The 14,331-nt window shown below is 36.6% G+C and overlaps 1 protein-coding gene across 5 annotated transcripts in view; it reads left to right on the forward strand.

Annotated features, from left to right (window-relative positions):
* Positions 1–14,331, forward strand: part of LOC133219202 (coiled-coil domain-containing protein 146-like) — a 71,474-nt gene that overhangs the window by 36,746 nt on the left and 20,397 nt on the right. For 4 of the 5 annotated variants that reach the window (XM_061366366.1, XM_061366368.1, XM_061366369.1 and 1 more), the window contains exons 4-9: positions 1,433–1,642; positions 9,719–9,776; positions 10,319–10,495; positions 11,081–11,154; positions 11,392–11,619; positions 12,556–12,742. In XM_061366366.1, the coding sequence (XP_061222350.1) occupies positions 1,433–1,642; positions 9,719–9,776; positions 10,319–10,495; positions 11,081–11,154; positions 11,392–11,619; positions 12,556–12,742 (934 nt within the window). The remainder of the gene's footprint in view (positions 1–1,432; positions 1,643–9,718; positions 9,777–10,318; positions 10,496–11,080; positions 11,155–11,391; positions 11,620–12,555; positions 12,743–14,331) is intronic. The other variant, XM_061366370.1, reaches the window with a different exon arrangement.

The raw sequence follows: 14,331 nt of genomic DNA on the forward strand, positions 1-14,331 counted from the left end.
GCATAGGATCTTGTGTCAATAAGTAATGTCTTTTTCCCTTAAAAGGTTACTGTATAAATACATCACACATGAAGTTATTTGTTCGTGATAAAGACACACTCTTGTTTCCTGTTGAAGTCTGTGGTTTTCTTATTTTCTAGTTTAAAAAGGAAGTGGTTATCTAAAGGGAAATGTTACAGAAAATGAAACTTTTTCTGGTGTATTATTTCAGCTATGTTTGTGAGGTATGGTCAGTTGTGTATTCTGTGTTTTTATTGTTACCATTTCAACTCTATCATTCAGTGTCATATGTATTTTTTGTTTTGTTGCTATGCCATAAATGTAATCTTTGAGCTAAAATTTGTGTATACTATTTTTCAGTATGGAAGATTCTAAATTTGTTTAAAAAATATTAAATTGCGTTATATTTTTAGTTACTAAAAATCAAGGGATAACGTTTTTTATTCTTCCACATAATTTCTGACTGATTTTAGTATACTATTATACAAAAGTTATAATTTCATAACGTTGAGAAGATATACACAATTTCTTTAGCATCTGTTTATATGTTATATATATTTGTATGTTTTAGCATTTCTAAGGTTTATATGTTGTGTATTGCATATGAATTTTCATAGTGTGGTTTCCTTTAATACTTTTCCATAATAGCCAATACTAACAGCCTTTCAGATCTGTTACTCAGCTATCATGCATAGGTTCCTATGTGTATTATGAATACCAGTCTCCTAACATTGACAGAATATTACAGTTTGTTGTTTCAGTGAACCTAGACTTCACTGATACAAGTCAGATCATGTCTACAAGCCTTATAGTAAGCTTCCACAAAGTCCACAAATGTATTTGCTGCTTCTGTGTCATTACATGAGTTATTTCATATATTGTTAACATTACAGCAATAGCAACATGCAATTCATCAGAGGGTAGGTGTCCTGGTATTTACTAAGAACTTAAAGGTGTCACAGATCCCAGACTGGGACTTGTCCTGGTGAATACTTCCCTGTTATTGGTCCCCACACTGATTCAGATCTAGCCTTTGACACTTCTTCGAATAAAATGGATTCTCTGTCCCTTCACTGGTTCTAGGAGGTGCTAGGCAAACAGATTAGACTAACTAACTGTCTTTTATCTGGTTAAAATTAGATGAGGTGAATCCTACTCCAGCTCTAGGTATGCAAACCCTCCCCTCACATGAGATTCCACTGCTCTCATGGCACCACAGGGCAATTCACATTTGAATAGACCTCAGGGGATCTGTGATCCAATTTCCTGTTCAAGGCAGGGTGCACTAGGAGGTCAGACCAGATTATTAAAAATTTAATCCCATCTCATCTTGAAAACCTTGAATTTATTATTGTAGGTAGGTAAAGAAGTATAAATACAAAGCTGATGCTTCTCATTGCCTAGTTCTAAACTTTTTTTCTATTTAATGTAGTTTACAGGAATCTGAGATCAAGCTGTTGCAAGAAGCCAAACGTCTTAGTGTAGAACTGGAACAACAACAACATGAACTGGAAAAAGCAGAACAGTTCCCTGAAGAATCCTTCAGTGAAGTTTTACAAATAAGGAAACAACTTCTTAGTTGCCAAAATGAATACAATGATATTAAAGAAAGAGAATCTGACATTCAGTACAAGATAAAAGGGTAGGTGATAGTAGTCAAACATTGCTATTTTTATCATAGGTCACCTAGAAAGACACTAACATAGAATATAGTTCAATCTCCTCATTTTACATGAACACATTTCTTGATGGTTGTTGTTAAATAAAGAGCCACAAACTTTCCCTAGAAACAGCAACATTTGTAGTGATGAATAAAACTACCCTGGTGTGAGATTTGTAGATAATTTTCATTTTAAAGCATGCTATGGTATCCTTTGAAATGTTGCTTAAAATTTACTACCTTGCACGTTTAATGTTTATTTAGGCAAAATTAACAGGAACAGTTCTAGTCTAGGACACCTTTTATACAGATGATTAAACTGTCTCAGACACCTGGTGACTGGGATTTTATGGAAACAATGGCATAAATAGACTCAATGCTATTTTTATCATCAGAATGAGTATTCAAGTTTTTCTATTCAGGTACTTAAAGGAGGAGAAGTACTTGTATAGTCTCATGTTAGAAAAATGGAATACTTGCTGTGAAAGAAGTGAATACTCGACATTTCTATAAAAGGAAAAAAGTCCAGAATAAGCTTGATGCTGTATGTATTTTAAATATCTGCATATATGAGCATGTTACACTTGAAGCTTTCATACTAAAACTACAAACAGTACTATTGCATTTATAAAAATATGGAGATGAACTCATATTTTCATTTTGTGGGGTGCTTGTTGTTATTATCTATCTTCAGTCCAGCTGTATTGCAATTGCCATATAGAAATACAAATAAACGATGTCAGCAGCTCAGCAGTTAAAGCTGTATTTCCGCAAGGAGATCAGGGGCACTGTACTGACTGCAGAGAGCAGATTTTCTTCTGGCAGTCTTTCCTTGATTTTGTTTTTTTTTTAGAGCCAAATGTTTGCTCTAAGAGGGAAAGAAACTTGAGAAAGCAGCAAATTTGGGGTGGGAGAAATAAAGAAACATGGAAAGCATCTGGAAAAAATTATTTGCTATGAGATAACTAAGCAACATGGTTTCCTGAAATAATTATTAAACACAGAATTTATTGCAATTTCCAAGCAGTCCAGAAATGAGCTCTTCAAAATATCATGGTTTTTACCCATTTGTGCTCATATCTCATGAACATTTTTCATTGAATTTGCATCACTTTTCAAAAAAATAATGGGGGTTTATATGTTTATATGGTTATGTATATGTTTATATGGCTACTTATACGTTTATATGATTATTTACTTGTACTGTATTTTCTGCCTCAGGACAAAAAGATTTCTGTCCTACATATCACACAGTTTAGGCATTGTTTCCATTACCTTTGCATGTTTCATACATTAGTTTTTATATATGAATTAAACATCCTATCTTGCAGACTAAAAAGACACTGTTTTAGGTCTGTCATGCTGTGAAAATTTCTCTTTCATTTTAATAAGAAACTCCCTCTGTTTTGTCTTATGTATTGCATGAGATCAAAACCAGCTGGACAGTCTGACCAGAGGTCCATATGGCTCAGTATCTAGCAGCGACCAAAAGAACAGCCCCCAGACATTTGTAATTCAGGGATTTTATGAGCCAAATGTAGTTTTCTGTATTTAGGAGTCCTCAGTTGACCCCTCTTCCTTGTACTTCTTTTGTTTCCTCTTTACTATATAGACTTCTGGCATTGCAACACACTGGGCAATGAGTTCCATAGATTAGCTACACAAGAACTGACACCGCCTTCATTTTTTGAACCTGACTCCTATCAGCTCCTATCAATCAGCTCCGTTTCATACCCTATAGTTCTTGTGCCGGATAAGACAGTGATTTTCACTTTCACTGCTGCAGGATAGTTTGATTGATATCTTTTGTACTCCCCTCCCCTTAATTTGTCAACTTTCTAAACTGAAGAGCTACAAATTATTTACTTGCTACTTGCTTGGAATCTGTTTCATGCCAGGTGGTAGCATTGGGGTTTATGCATATTGTGGGTGTGGAGTGAGGAGGATGTGTCTTGGTTACGTGTGAACAATTTGTTTAGTGGGAGAGAAGATAGTACTTTCCAGAAATGGGGGAGGGGGGTTAATGCTGAGGTAGTGTGGAATGAACAGGACTGTGGAGAACAGATGAGTGAATGTGGTGAGTGGGGAAATAGAAATGAGATACGAAGAAAACAGATAATGGATGTGAATACATGTTTATAAAGGGGAGATGGTTTTGGTGCCTGTGAAGGACAGTCAAAATGAATGTCCAGAATGGACTTGTGAAGTACAGTTCATCTAATAGTAACACTGATGTAAAATGAAGATCTATATGCCAGATAGTTTTATGCAAATAATACAACAATGGCTTCTAAAACATCTGTGAGCATGGGTGGTGTCACAGACAGAGGGGAAGCTAAATCAAAGATGTTATAAGTAAGTCTGCTGTTATGTAACTGCTTGGTTTCCTTCCTTTCTCAAAAGGTTAGAAACTCATGCTCCAACCTTTTTTGGCTCTTAATCTCTCTGGAGCACAGTTTCCCTTGTTGTCCAACTGTGTTAATATGGTCCCAGCTGTGCTTGGCACTTACAAGGAAACTTCTCTTTGGGAATTATGACTAATGGCTGTTTAGTCTCAAAACAAACATTGCTTATTTACCTTTTCATGTATGGCAGGTGGGGATTATGGAAGGGAAAAGCTTTTGAAGGGAATATATGTGTCATTTATTGCTTTATCCATTTCTTAGAAGTCTTGGATCTTGTCTACACAGAAATACTGCTGAGCTGGGAGTGAAAGCAAACTTCGGCAGATCTGCTTCCATTTCTGTAAGCCTTTCTCTCTCTGAAGCATCTTTCTAGTCTCTGCTGCCTTTACTTCCGGCTTTTGCTTAGTACCCTTTTTGCACTCAAATTCAAATCTGAGAAAAATAAACATTTTTCTTGAAGAGTCATACAGATAATCCATAACATTAGCAAAATTATTTTTTTGTCTTGAGGTTCTTTAGTATTCTATAGTCTCTTTTCCATATTTCATTTCCTGTTTTCTTGCCTCTGTAAACAATTTTTCCAGATCAGATAACTTCAACAGGTGAATAGGATATTTCATCTTCTGCTTTAACTCTTTATTTAAGCACTGTAGTATCAGCAGATTTTCAGGAATTCTGTGACTTTTTTCATAACTTGAATAGGTACATGAGGTATTCAGAACCAGCTCTGATGCACTTCAGCTGCCAGGGAAGTCACGCTGAGGGTGGCTGCATGGCTGTGGTGTGCCTCCTCTTCCAGTTTGTGTTTCTGCTCTGCTGTACTGGGTTCATTGCTAATGTGTCTGCCTGAGTGTTCAGCATAGAAGGGGAACAGCAGTTGGAAGGATTTTACTGAGGTCATAAATTCTAGGCTCCTGCCCCAAAGCCAGAGCTGACTCCAGGAGTATTCTTCCTCTCCAAAACTTTGAGGCAAGTGTAATAAAGTAAAAAGAAAAATAGAGATCCCAGTTTAGTTCTGGTACAGCTGCATTCAGAACCGTGAAGTTTCTCCATATAACTGGGACTGAACAAGCCTTCATAAAGAAGAATATAGACCAAAAAATCAGAGTAATGCAAGAAAAAGCTCAGTGTGATCACAAGGATTTGTTCTAGCTTGAGGAAACTTTTCATTTTAATATCCATGTGAGGCTTACAGTCCTGATTTGTGAGACCAGATAAAGAGCTGGGGTTTTTTATAAGGCAATAGTAACAACAGTTTATTATTGAGAAATAATAAATATATCATCTAAATTAATTGATCATCTAAACCATATACCTAAAAGTGAGCAATTAAATTGTAATGAAATTATTTATAACAGGGGTTTGTGAGATTAAAGGTGCCTAATTCTTGAAAAGTATTTTGCTTTAAAGTCTGAGTCCAATCTACAGCCCTCACAGTCATTTGTGCAGGTAGAAAAACAGCTATTCGTTGAAGTATCATGTGCTATTGCATGCAAGTCATGATTGCAAAACTGAGTATGTCCTTGTAGAAGCATTGCAAATATGGAAAATTATTTCAATGCTTGTAATTATTTCAGGGTTAGTCACCCAATAAATAAAAAGTGAAGTGTTAAGCTCTTGTCCATAGTTTTTCTAGTAAAGAATTACAAGTCATAAGTAAAATGAATAGAGTTGAAGTTGTTATCAGCTAGTCTTATGACTGCATTTTTCATACATGCAAACTAATTACAGCTGAAAGCTTTGCAGAAATCTCATGCTGGCAGCTTATTGACTGTGACATCTTCTACTTGTGGTCACTAGCATTTTAGTTGTGAGGTGCTAAGCACCTTCTACGGGTTCCTCAGCAATCCTAGCTATGTGTAAGGAGTTTGCTTTCTTGCATTATGGGATTTGTAATGATAACAACATCCTGGCTGTTTTGTGAGCTAAGGAACTGAAATGAACCTCTGCTGACAACTACCGCTACATTTCTTAATCTCTCTGACTTAATCTTTTTATTTCTGTGTCAGTTTGCAGCTGTAGACATCTCTCAGGGAAAAGGCTGGAATGTATTTTTATTAATGGTCCAATTTTCTGAGTGGTTTTTTTTTAACTCATTATATCTGCATCCATAATAGCTTTTCATGTACAATACTGCTATTAAGTTTCATGAAAATAAGTAAAGCAATGTGAGAAACATTTGTGAACATTAATGCTTAAACTTAAGGGTTTCGTCTTTTTTTCATTATGTATATTGTTATAGGTATAATAATAATAATATTAAAACCGACATGTTGTTGAAATATACACTTATCAAAGAAGGGCTATAAACCAATGGGAATTATAAATGCCTAATGCCGCTTGCAGCGATTTGATTTGTTCTTGTAAACAGTGTCTAGTTTATAGGCATTCAGGAGGCTGATGTTCATATACCACAGATTTCAAGATTCAGATGCTAAATGAAAAGACCGGATTTTCTCTGCTTACATTAAGCTTCTATGTTTATATAGCTATTAAATCAGAAATTGAACTTAAATCTGTGAAGAATCTTATTTGATTTCTTAATCTGAGTTAATCTTCCTGGTCTCCCTTCAGAGGCAACAGAGAGAAATATGTTATCTTCAGCCTTTCATTTATCTCATCCTAAAATAGGTGGGATGTCAGATGACCTGCCCTTTGGATGTTCTTGCTTTCATCCCTGAAAGTAAGGAAGCCTGGGGATAACAGCACATGGGCACCTATCTAATTGTTGAATGTGGGCAGCTGGACCAAACTCATTGCTCAATAGGGAGAGATTTAACTTCTTTCTTTTACCACCTTTTCTTTTCAACTTTTCACTGTTTTCTTGCATGGAAGTAGTTGGTCTGCGTAAGATAACTTGGTTACTTGGTGCTTGTTGTCCATGTTGCCTTTGTTTATGTCACAGAAAATGAGGTGTTCAAATCATTTTACTTCTGCTGGATGGAAAAGCCTTTTTTGAGAAACTGGAATGCCTCCACAGGAATCTGTCCTCATGAGTGAGGAATTTGACAAAAAAAAACCAGTGTCAACTTTGCTCTCCCTTCTGGTTTTCGGGATTCTCTTTTGATCGTTTGGCACGATATTAAAGAGGGCACCGCATGGACTGATGGCAGGCAATGCAGTATCTCTTTAATCAGTTTGCACAAGACTTAATAATTTTTTGTGGCAGTCGGTTATGGTTATTTGTGCAAAGTGGAAATTCTTTATAATTAGTGTGATTATGCCATTCCCAAGGACTTCAACTAGGAGTCCTGCCAGAATGTGTTGGGAATATGAATTATCCTTATTAATATATTTATACATTTAGGCAACCTGTTGGTAAGTGCAAGCATTGTGCTTGACCCACATGGCATTCCAATACAACATACTCAGTTGCAGGTTATTGGTGTGGTACACAGGAGCAGACCAAAGCTGCCATCACAGGATTGAAGTAGCTCAGTTTTAAATGCAGTTTGATCCCTCTTACTGACTTTAAACAGTGGAACATGAAACTAGTAGTTCCTGAGCCACACTGCAGCAAAGAAGAAATTGCCTTATAGTGTTTCCTTAATTCACATGCACTTGCACTGTGTACCTCCAAAAATATCCCTGCGTCTTTCTTCACTTTTCTGTGCAATTTCTTAAGTTCTAATAGATTTTGCCATAGAATTTTTTCTTTTGTGAATAATTTTATCATTTTGGGGGGAAGACTGATCTAAATTCAACTTTTTTCTTTGAAAGATTTTTTTGCAAACTCATTCACTCCATCAGTGTTCAAACACATTCAAATTAGTTTTAGACTTAGCAGTCCCTGTAAGAGGCATACTTGTACTCTGCACATACAAATATGCATATGTGCAGTAAATCAACAACATCTACCCTATGCCTTTATTTTCTCTTTGGTCTTCATCTCAGCCGGAGCTTGTTCTTCATTATCTTTTTACTTATTATTTTTTTATTACAACACCACCAACCCAATTCTCTTTTTGACTGTTTTCTTTCCTTGATTGGAAAGATGTTGCCTGAGGCTTCTAGGTATGAGCTTTGCTTCTTTTGTTGGAAGACCAAAATATAAGAAAACATTTAGGGGGTAATGGGTTTGCACCTTGTGTCAGCATTGATACAGAACGAAGCACAAGGTCCTAGTGATGATCCTCCATGAGGCTGGCTGCTAGGAGACGTATCTCTCTCCCATGACCACCTTGTGGTACCTGAACCACCACCATGCAAAGTCTTAGGCTGATGCTGAAAGGTTTCAGAGAAAAAAAGAAATACCAATCAGCTGCCTCTCTTCAGTGTCAGCCACATTCCGAAGCAACTGTAGTAGTTGCTTTGCATACATAAGTTGACTTGTGGACCTGCCTAGGACTCCTTGCATTGTTTGTAGTCCCAAGTGACACAGCTATTCCATGAAAGCCTGGCCCCTTCTCTTAATACTCCCCTTAATTAGTTATTTATTCTAACAGACTCTACTGAGTCTCAAGGAGGCCTAAACAGCACATACATCAGCTGTAATTTCAAACACAAATCTAAGTGCCAAAGTTGATTCTTTGCTATGTCTCACTAGCAACTTCACTTTCTTTGGTGTGTGCTGGTTTTGTTGGTATTTAAAACCCACCTCCTCTTTCCTTTTGCCTCACTTAGAATCATAGAATAGTTAGTGTTGGAAAGGACCTTAAGATCATCTAGTTCCAACCCCTCTGCCATGGGCAGAGACTCCTCACACTAAACCATGCCACCCAAGGCTCTGTCCAGCCTGACCTTGAACACTTCCAGGGATGGAGCATTCACGACCTCCCTGGGCAACCCATTCCAGTGCCTCACCACCCTTACAGGAAAGAATTTCTTCCTATCTAAACTTCCCCTGTTTCAGTTTTAACCCATTACCGCTTGTCCTATCACAACAGTCCCTAATGAAGAGTCCCTCCCCAGCCTCCCTATAGGCCCCCTTCAGATACTGGAAGGCTGCTCTGAGGTCTCCACGCAGCCTTCTCTTCTCCAGGCTGAACAGTCCCAACTTTCTCAGCCTGTCTTCATACGGGAGGTGCTCCAGTCCCCTGATCATCCTCGTGGTCCTCCTCTGAACTTGTTCCAACAGTTCCATGTCCTTTTTATGTCGAGGACACCAGAACTGCACACAATACTCCAAGTGAGGTCTCACGAGAGCAGAGTAGAGGGGCAGGATCACCTCCTTGGACCTGCTGGTCACACTCCTTTTGATGCAGCCCAGGATACGGTTGGCTTTCTTGGCTGCGAGCACATACTGAAGCCAGCTCATGTTCATTTTCTCATCGACCAAACTTCCATGTTTACATTTTGTTTTCTGAGGTTGGGAGAAACTGTGAGTGTAGCATTATAGTGTAAAGACAAGGGTGAATGAGGAATAAATGCACCCCTGCAGGAGGTGGTGAGACTAAGAATAATCAGGTTCAAATTTCAGATGTGTGCACTGTAGAAAAAGCCTGCATATGTACAACCTGTCTTTCAGGACTTCCAGTTACCAGTCAGCAGCCCTCCTTTAAATCTGGACACTTTTCAATTGTCCCTGACGATAATTCACCATACATTTTGGTCTAACACGAGATAGGCTTCCATACTTTTTTACCATGTACTATACTGTAGTAATATTTATTGTATTACTAATATATTTAGTTTTGTTTTGATTTTCCTGTAGTTTGCAAGAAGAAAAGAGTCTTTTGGAAAGCGAACTTGCAAGAATTTCAAAACACAGGGTAAGTACAAAACATGAGCAAAGCCATGCTTTATGTTCTGTCAGCAACTACATGAAAACATGAGTGAAAATATTTTCACAGTGAGTAGCTCCAGAACTGATCTAAAATCTGGAATACATAGAGAAAACATGAGGTAGACATTATAGGAGAGCCTATATGATATCATTCTGGTTTGATAACTTTAGGGCAAGCGATGAATAACTGATTCAGAAAAGATCTGGATCTTCTTAAGTTTGCTCAAGAAGATTTTTTACTATATTCATCAAATGGGTACTGCATGTAAAGGTAGGTACAGGTTTATGGTTCTGTGATTGGAGTATGGAAAATACATTTGCTGTCATAAATTCTGATGAATAAATATGGAGATAAAATTCTGCTGGTTATTGATAGAGGAAACACACATCTTGTTAAAAAGTTGTATTTCATACCTTGTTGTAAAAACTGCTATCACCATTCAATGTTAATGAACCTGTAACACCACAAGCTTGTAAAATTTAACAGGGAAAATAATGTTAATCTTGTCTTTTACTTCATTTTGAAAGGGAAGAGATAAGAAAATTAAACAGTTGAAAGAAAATTGTGACGAGCTCTGCAGAGAAGTAAACCAAAGGAAAGTGGAAATTAATGCAATAAAGGAAGATGTTTCATCCAAGAAAAAGCTGATGTTAATAGATAAGGAAGAAATGGAAAAGCTTCTGGAGAAGCAAGCTAATTTAAAAGTAACACAAAATTAATTGTGTGTCTGTGTGTATGTATGTGTTTATGGGCGCATTCTTTGTCCAAGGAAACAGTGAATCTTCTGCATGTTGTTTTGTCATTCCAAATTCATTAGATGGCATTACATTATATATTACATCATTTTTCAATAAGCTTGGAACATGCTGCTGTCCCATATCCATTATTATTCCTTTAGGAAATAATAGTCATGGTTTTGATTAAAAAATGGCATATTTGCTATGTTGTGTTACTGTAGGCTGCTCTAACATATGCCCAGATCCAAGTTAATACAGATTTATGCTGACAACTAAAAAACATATCCCCGTCTTTGCCACTTTACGTGGTATAGGTAACATAATCAGATGTATTAATAATATTAAAGCATAATTTTTATCTTGCAGACATAATGAAATTGTAACTATTAATGTTTAGTTTCAGAAGTAGCAGCTATATTTCCCTGGGACAAACTCAAGTAATTTAAAGTATATTTCCTGTTCAGTTTGGCAGCATTTGTAAGTGAATATTACTTCTATGAAACATCATCAGATTTTAAGGCTATTAATGTAACTTTTCTGTTTTGTCACTAGGATGAGCTAGTAAGGATCCTTGGTGTTCCAGTAAAACTTGGAAAAGAAGCTGAGAAAATAAACTGGAAAAAAAAGTATGCTTTTATAAATAATTATATATAGATATATATATATGTGTGGCTTCTTTTCACTCATGTGTTACTGAGTATAGCTGTTGATTAAAATTAGGATCAACATTTTAAAAAGCATCTATAATTCACTTAAAATCCATGCACTGCACTGAAAAGCATAGTATATGAAGTGAAACATTGACATTTAAATATGCATGTGGAAATGTTAACCCCTACTGTTTTGTTGAAATATATCCACAGCAATGAAGAGAAGAAGAAAAAAGCCCTTGATGACCAAATAGGAGAGTTAAATGGTACCCTGAAAGCCATTGAAAAGAGGACTGAAGAGATTTTGCAAGAAAGAGAAGATATAATGAAGGAATTGGATGAGAAAAAAATTTTGCTAGAAAGCAAAGAACAAGAATGCAGTACTTTGGCAAAATTACTAGAAATTAACAGAGAGAAAGGATTGGTGATCATAGCAGAGAGGTTAGACACAAGCCATGTATCATATGTGAACAATTCTGTGTTCTCAAAGATCTCTTTTTTCTGCTGTATTGCTTATGTTTTCAAGTTCTGTGCTGCAACCAGTGTGGAATTGAAATTATCAGGCTTGCTTTTGACTTCAGAAATGTTTATATAAACTACTGCAATCTAGGATCTGGCTTGAAGAACATCAGAAAACATCACCACTTGATAAAATGCAGGGAGAGTGCAACTGGATTTTTCTCTGAAAGGGAAATTTTTAAGAGGGCTTCTCTTTCCAGTGAAAAGATATTTATTTTTTTCTGTGTAACTCGCAGAAAGTAAATTGAACAAGAAAAAGAATATGTCAGTATTTTAATTTTTTAAATGAGGATCATAGATTTCTGCACCTACTCCTGAGTTTCAGTGAGGACCAGTTACTCATCTCTTTAATATTGCCTTGATTTGTGAGCTTATATCACTTGTTAAAGTAAAATAAACTGTCGAGTTGATTGAAGGCTTCAAAAGATTCCTTCTTTGCAGGGGAAGATGTATAGTTCTAATCATGGCCATATGCTCAGCAACAATGTTTTTGAGTTTAAAGTTTCGTATTAAAGGATAGTGGCACTTTAAACTGAAATGTTTAAGTGAAGCATACATGTAAATATTTCCTCATACTAAAAAAATGTGTTTTCTTCTTATAAGTAAAAGTTTCTCTGGAATTTCTAACATATTTAGAACAGACTGTAAGGCCTCACTGGCATCATTAGGCATATTATCATTGGTTAAAGTTATAAAATTGCCATCTTTTTAGACAATTTGTGCCAGTAGTTTATGAGTTTATTTTGCTATTCAGCCATAATGATGCAGTTCTCAAAACCCCTTAAAATGATCATGTCTGTTTCCATTCATGTCTTGGTCAAGTTACGTGTTTCTAAAATTCTGTGTCTATCTATACAGAGAAGCTCTGGAAAAGAATTTGAGTCAATGTGACTTGGAGAAAAAAGAGCAAGCTGATATTCTCATTCACAAGCAAGCACAGAAGGACAGGGAGCTGAAAACCTTAAAAGAGATGGAGTTACAATTGAATATGATTTTTGGTGCCTTGGAACAAGATAAGTCACAGCATAAAAGACTCAAATTAGAGGTCTGTATGAATGCATTGACCATAAGGATTCTAAATTTTCTTTTAAGAAATCTGACAATGAAATCTTTTGACTGGTCCCAAAAAGGGAAGAGGAGAAGACTGGAGTCTTATGCACATAAAAGTGCCAAGAGTGTTGCTACAACTAAGAAAGAAATGCCTAGGTTCTCTGGCTGTGATAAAAATACATACAGATTATTCTTCAGAAGTGGGATTTGGGTGGGAGCATCCTGTGAAGGAGAACTGGGAGACAATATGGGCACTGTGGTGTCATGTCTGCCTTTAAAGAATGGTGGCACTGTGGTCATTAATGATCAAAGTAATATAGTGACTTGCCCATTGACATCTGTATCAGAAAAATAGAGCCAAGTACTCCCTGATTTCCAGGTAATGAAAAGATAAATCATAGAATCATAGAATAGTTAGGGTTGGAAAGGACCTTAAGATCATCAAGTTCCAACCCCCCTGCCATGGGCAGGGACACCTCACACTAAACCATGTCACCCAAGGCTCTGTCCAGCCTGGCCTTGGACACTGCTAGGGATGGAGCATTCACAGCTTCCTTGGGCAACCCATTCCAGTGTCTCACCACCCTAACAGGAAAGAATTTCTTCCTTATATCTAACCTGAACTTCCTCTGTTGAAGTTTGAACCTGTTACCCCTTGTCCTGTTGCTACAGTTGTGTCGACCCCCTCTCAGCATCCCTATAGCCCCCTTCAGATACTGGAAAGCTGCTATGAGGTCTCCACACAGCCTTCTCTTCTCCAGGCTGAACAGCCCCAACTTTCTCAGCCTGTCTTCATACAGAAGGTGCTCCAGTCCCCCAATCATCCTCGTGGCCCTCCTCTGAACTTGTTCCAAATGTTTTAAATGTTTTTATTTTTTTAAATTTGAAGGCCATTTGTACATTACTGCAAATAATTTATAATGTGTTTAACATTAGTCCAGGAAACAGGAAACTAACACTATATAAATTTGGTGTTAAAAAATATGAAATAATTCCCTATGTTCTCTTTGTTTCCATTCAAATTTCACCTCCAGTTTCTCCTTGCATTACTGTTTCACCCCTTCCTCTTTCCATACTGATTTAGTCTTTTCAGTTTTATTTTTGTCTTCTATTATGCTGATTTTAAAGAGCGGTCTCATTCTGCTTGTCTGTTCAAAACATTTCCTTTCTTTTGTCTGTGGAAGTCTTTCTTATTAGTCTTACTCATTACTGGTTCTTCCATTATCTTTCTTAAGCTTTTCGCCTAAACTTGCCCCCTGTTCAGTCTAAATTGTAAGTCAGTCTTATAAAATTAATCTTGCTTAGTCAAGTGAATAATTTTTCACCAGACTTGGTGTTTCCTACCTTGACACAGCATCCTTGAAATTTTTCTTGGTCCTCCTCAGAAATTCAGGGCAGAAAAAAGTCTTATTTATATCAGTGTGAAGTTTTTAACAGTAACTGTATGATATCAAAACTCATCCATACTTAGCTTTGTTGTTTAAAAACTCTAAATGTTACTCAGTGATATTTAATGGTTTTAAATATTAATATTTTTTAATTTCCCCTGAAATTCCTCCTGAATTCACGTGTATTAATTACCAA

The sequence above is a fragment of the Neopsephotus bourkii genome, unplaced genomic scaffold (genome assembly GCF_033783945.1).
Source record: "Neopsephotus bourkii isolate Nb327-2 ecotype Australia unplaced genomic scaffold, CSIRO-AGI_Nbou_v1 NB_1328, whole genome shotgun sequence".
NCBI lineage: Eukaryota > Metazoa > Chordata > Aves > Psittaciformes > Psittacidae > Neopsephotus > Neopsephotus bourkii.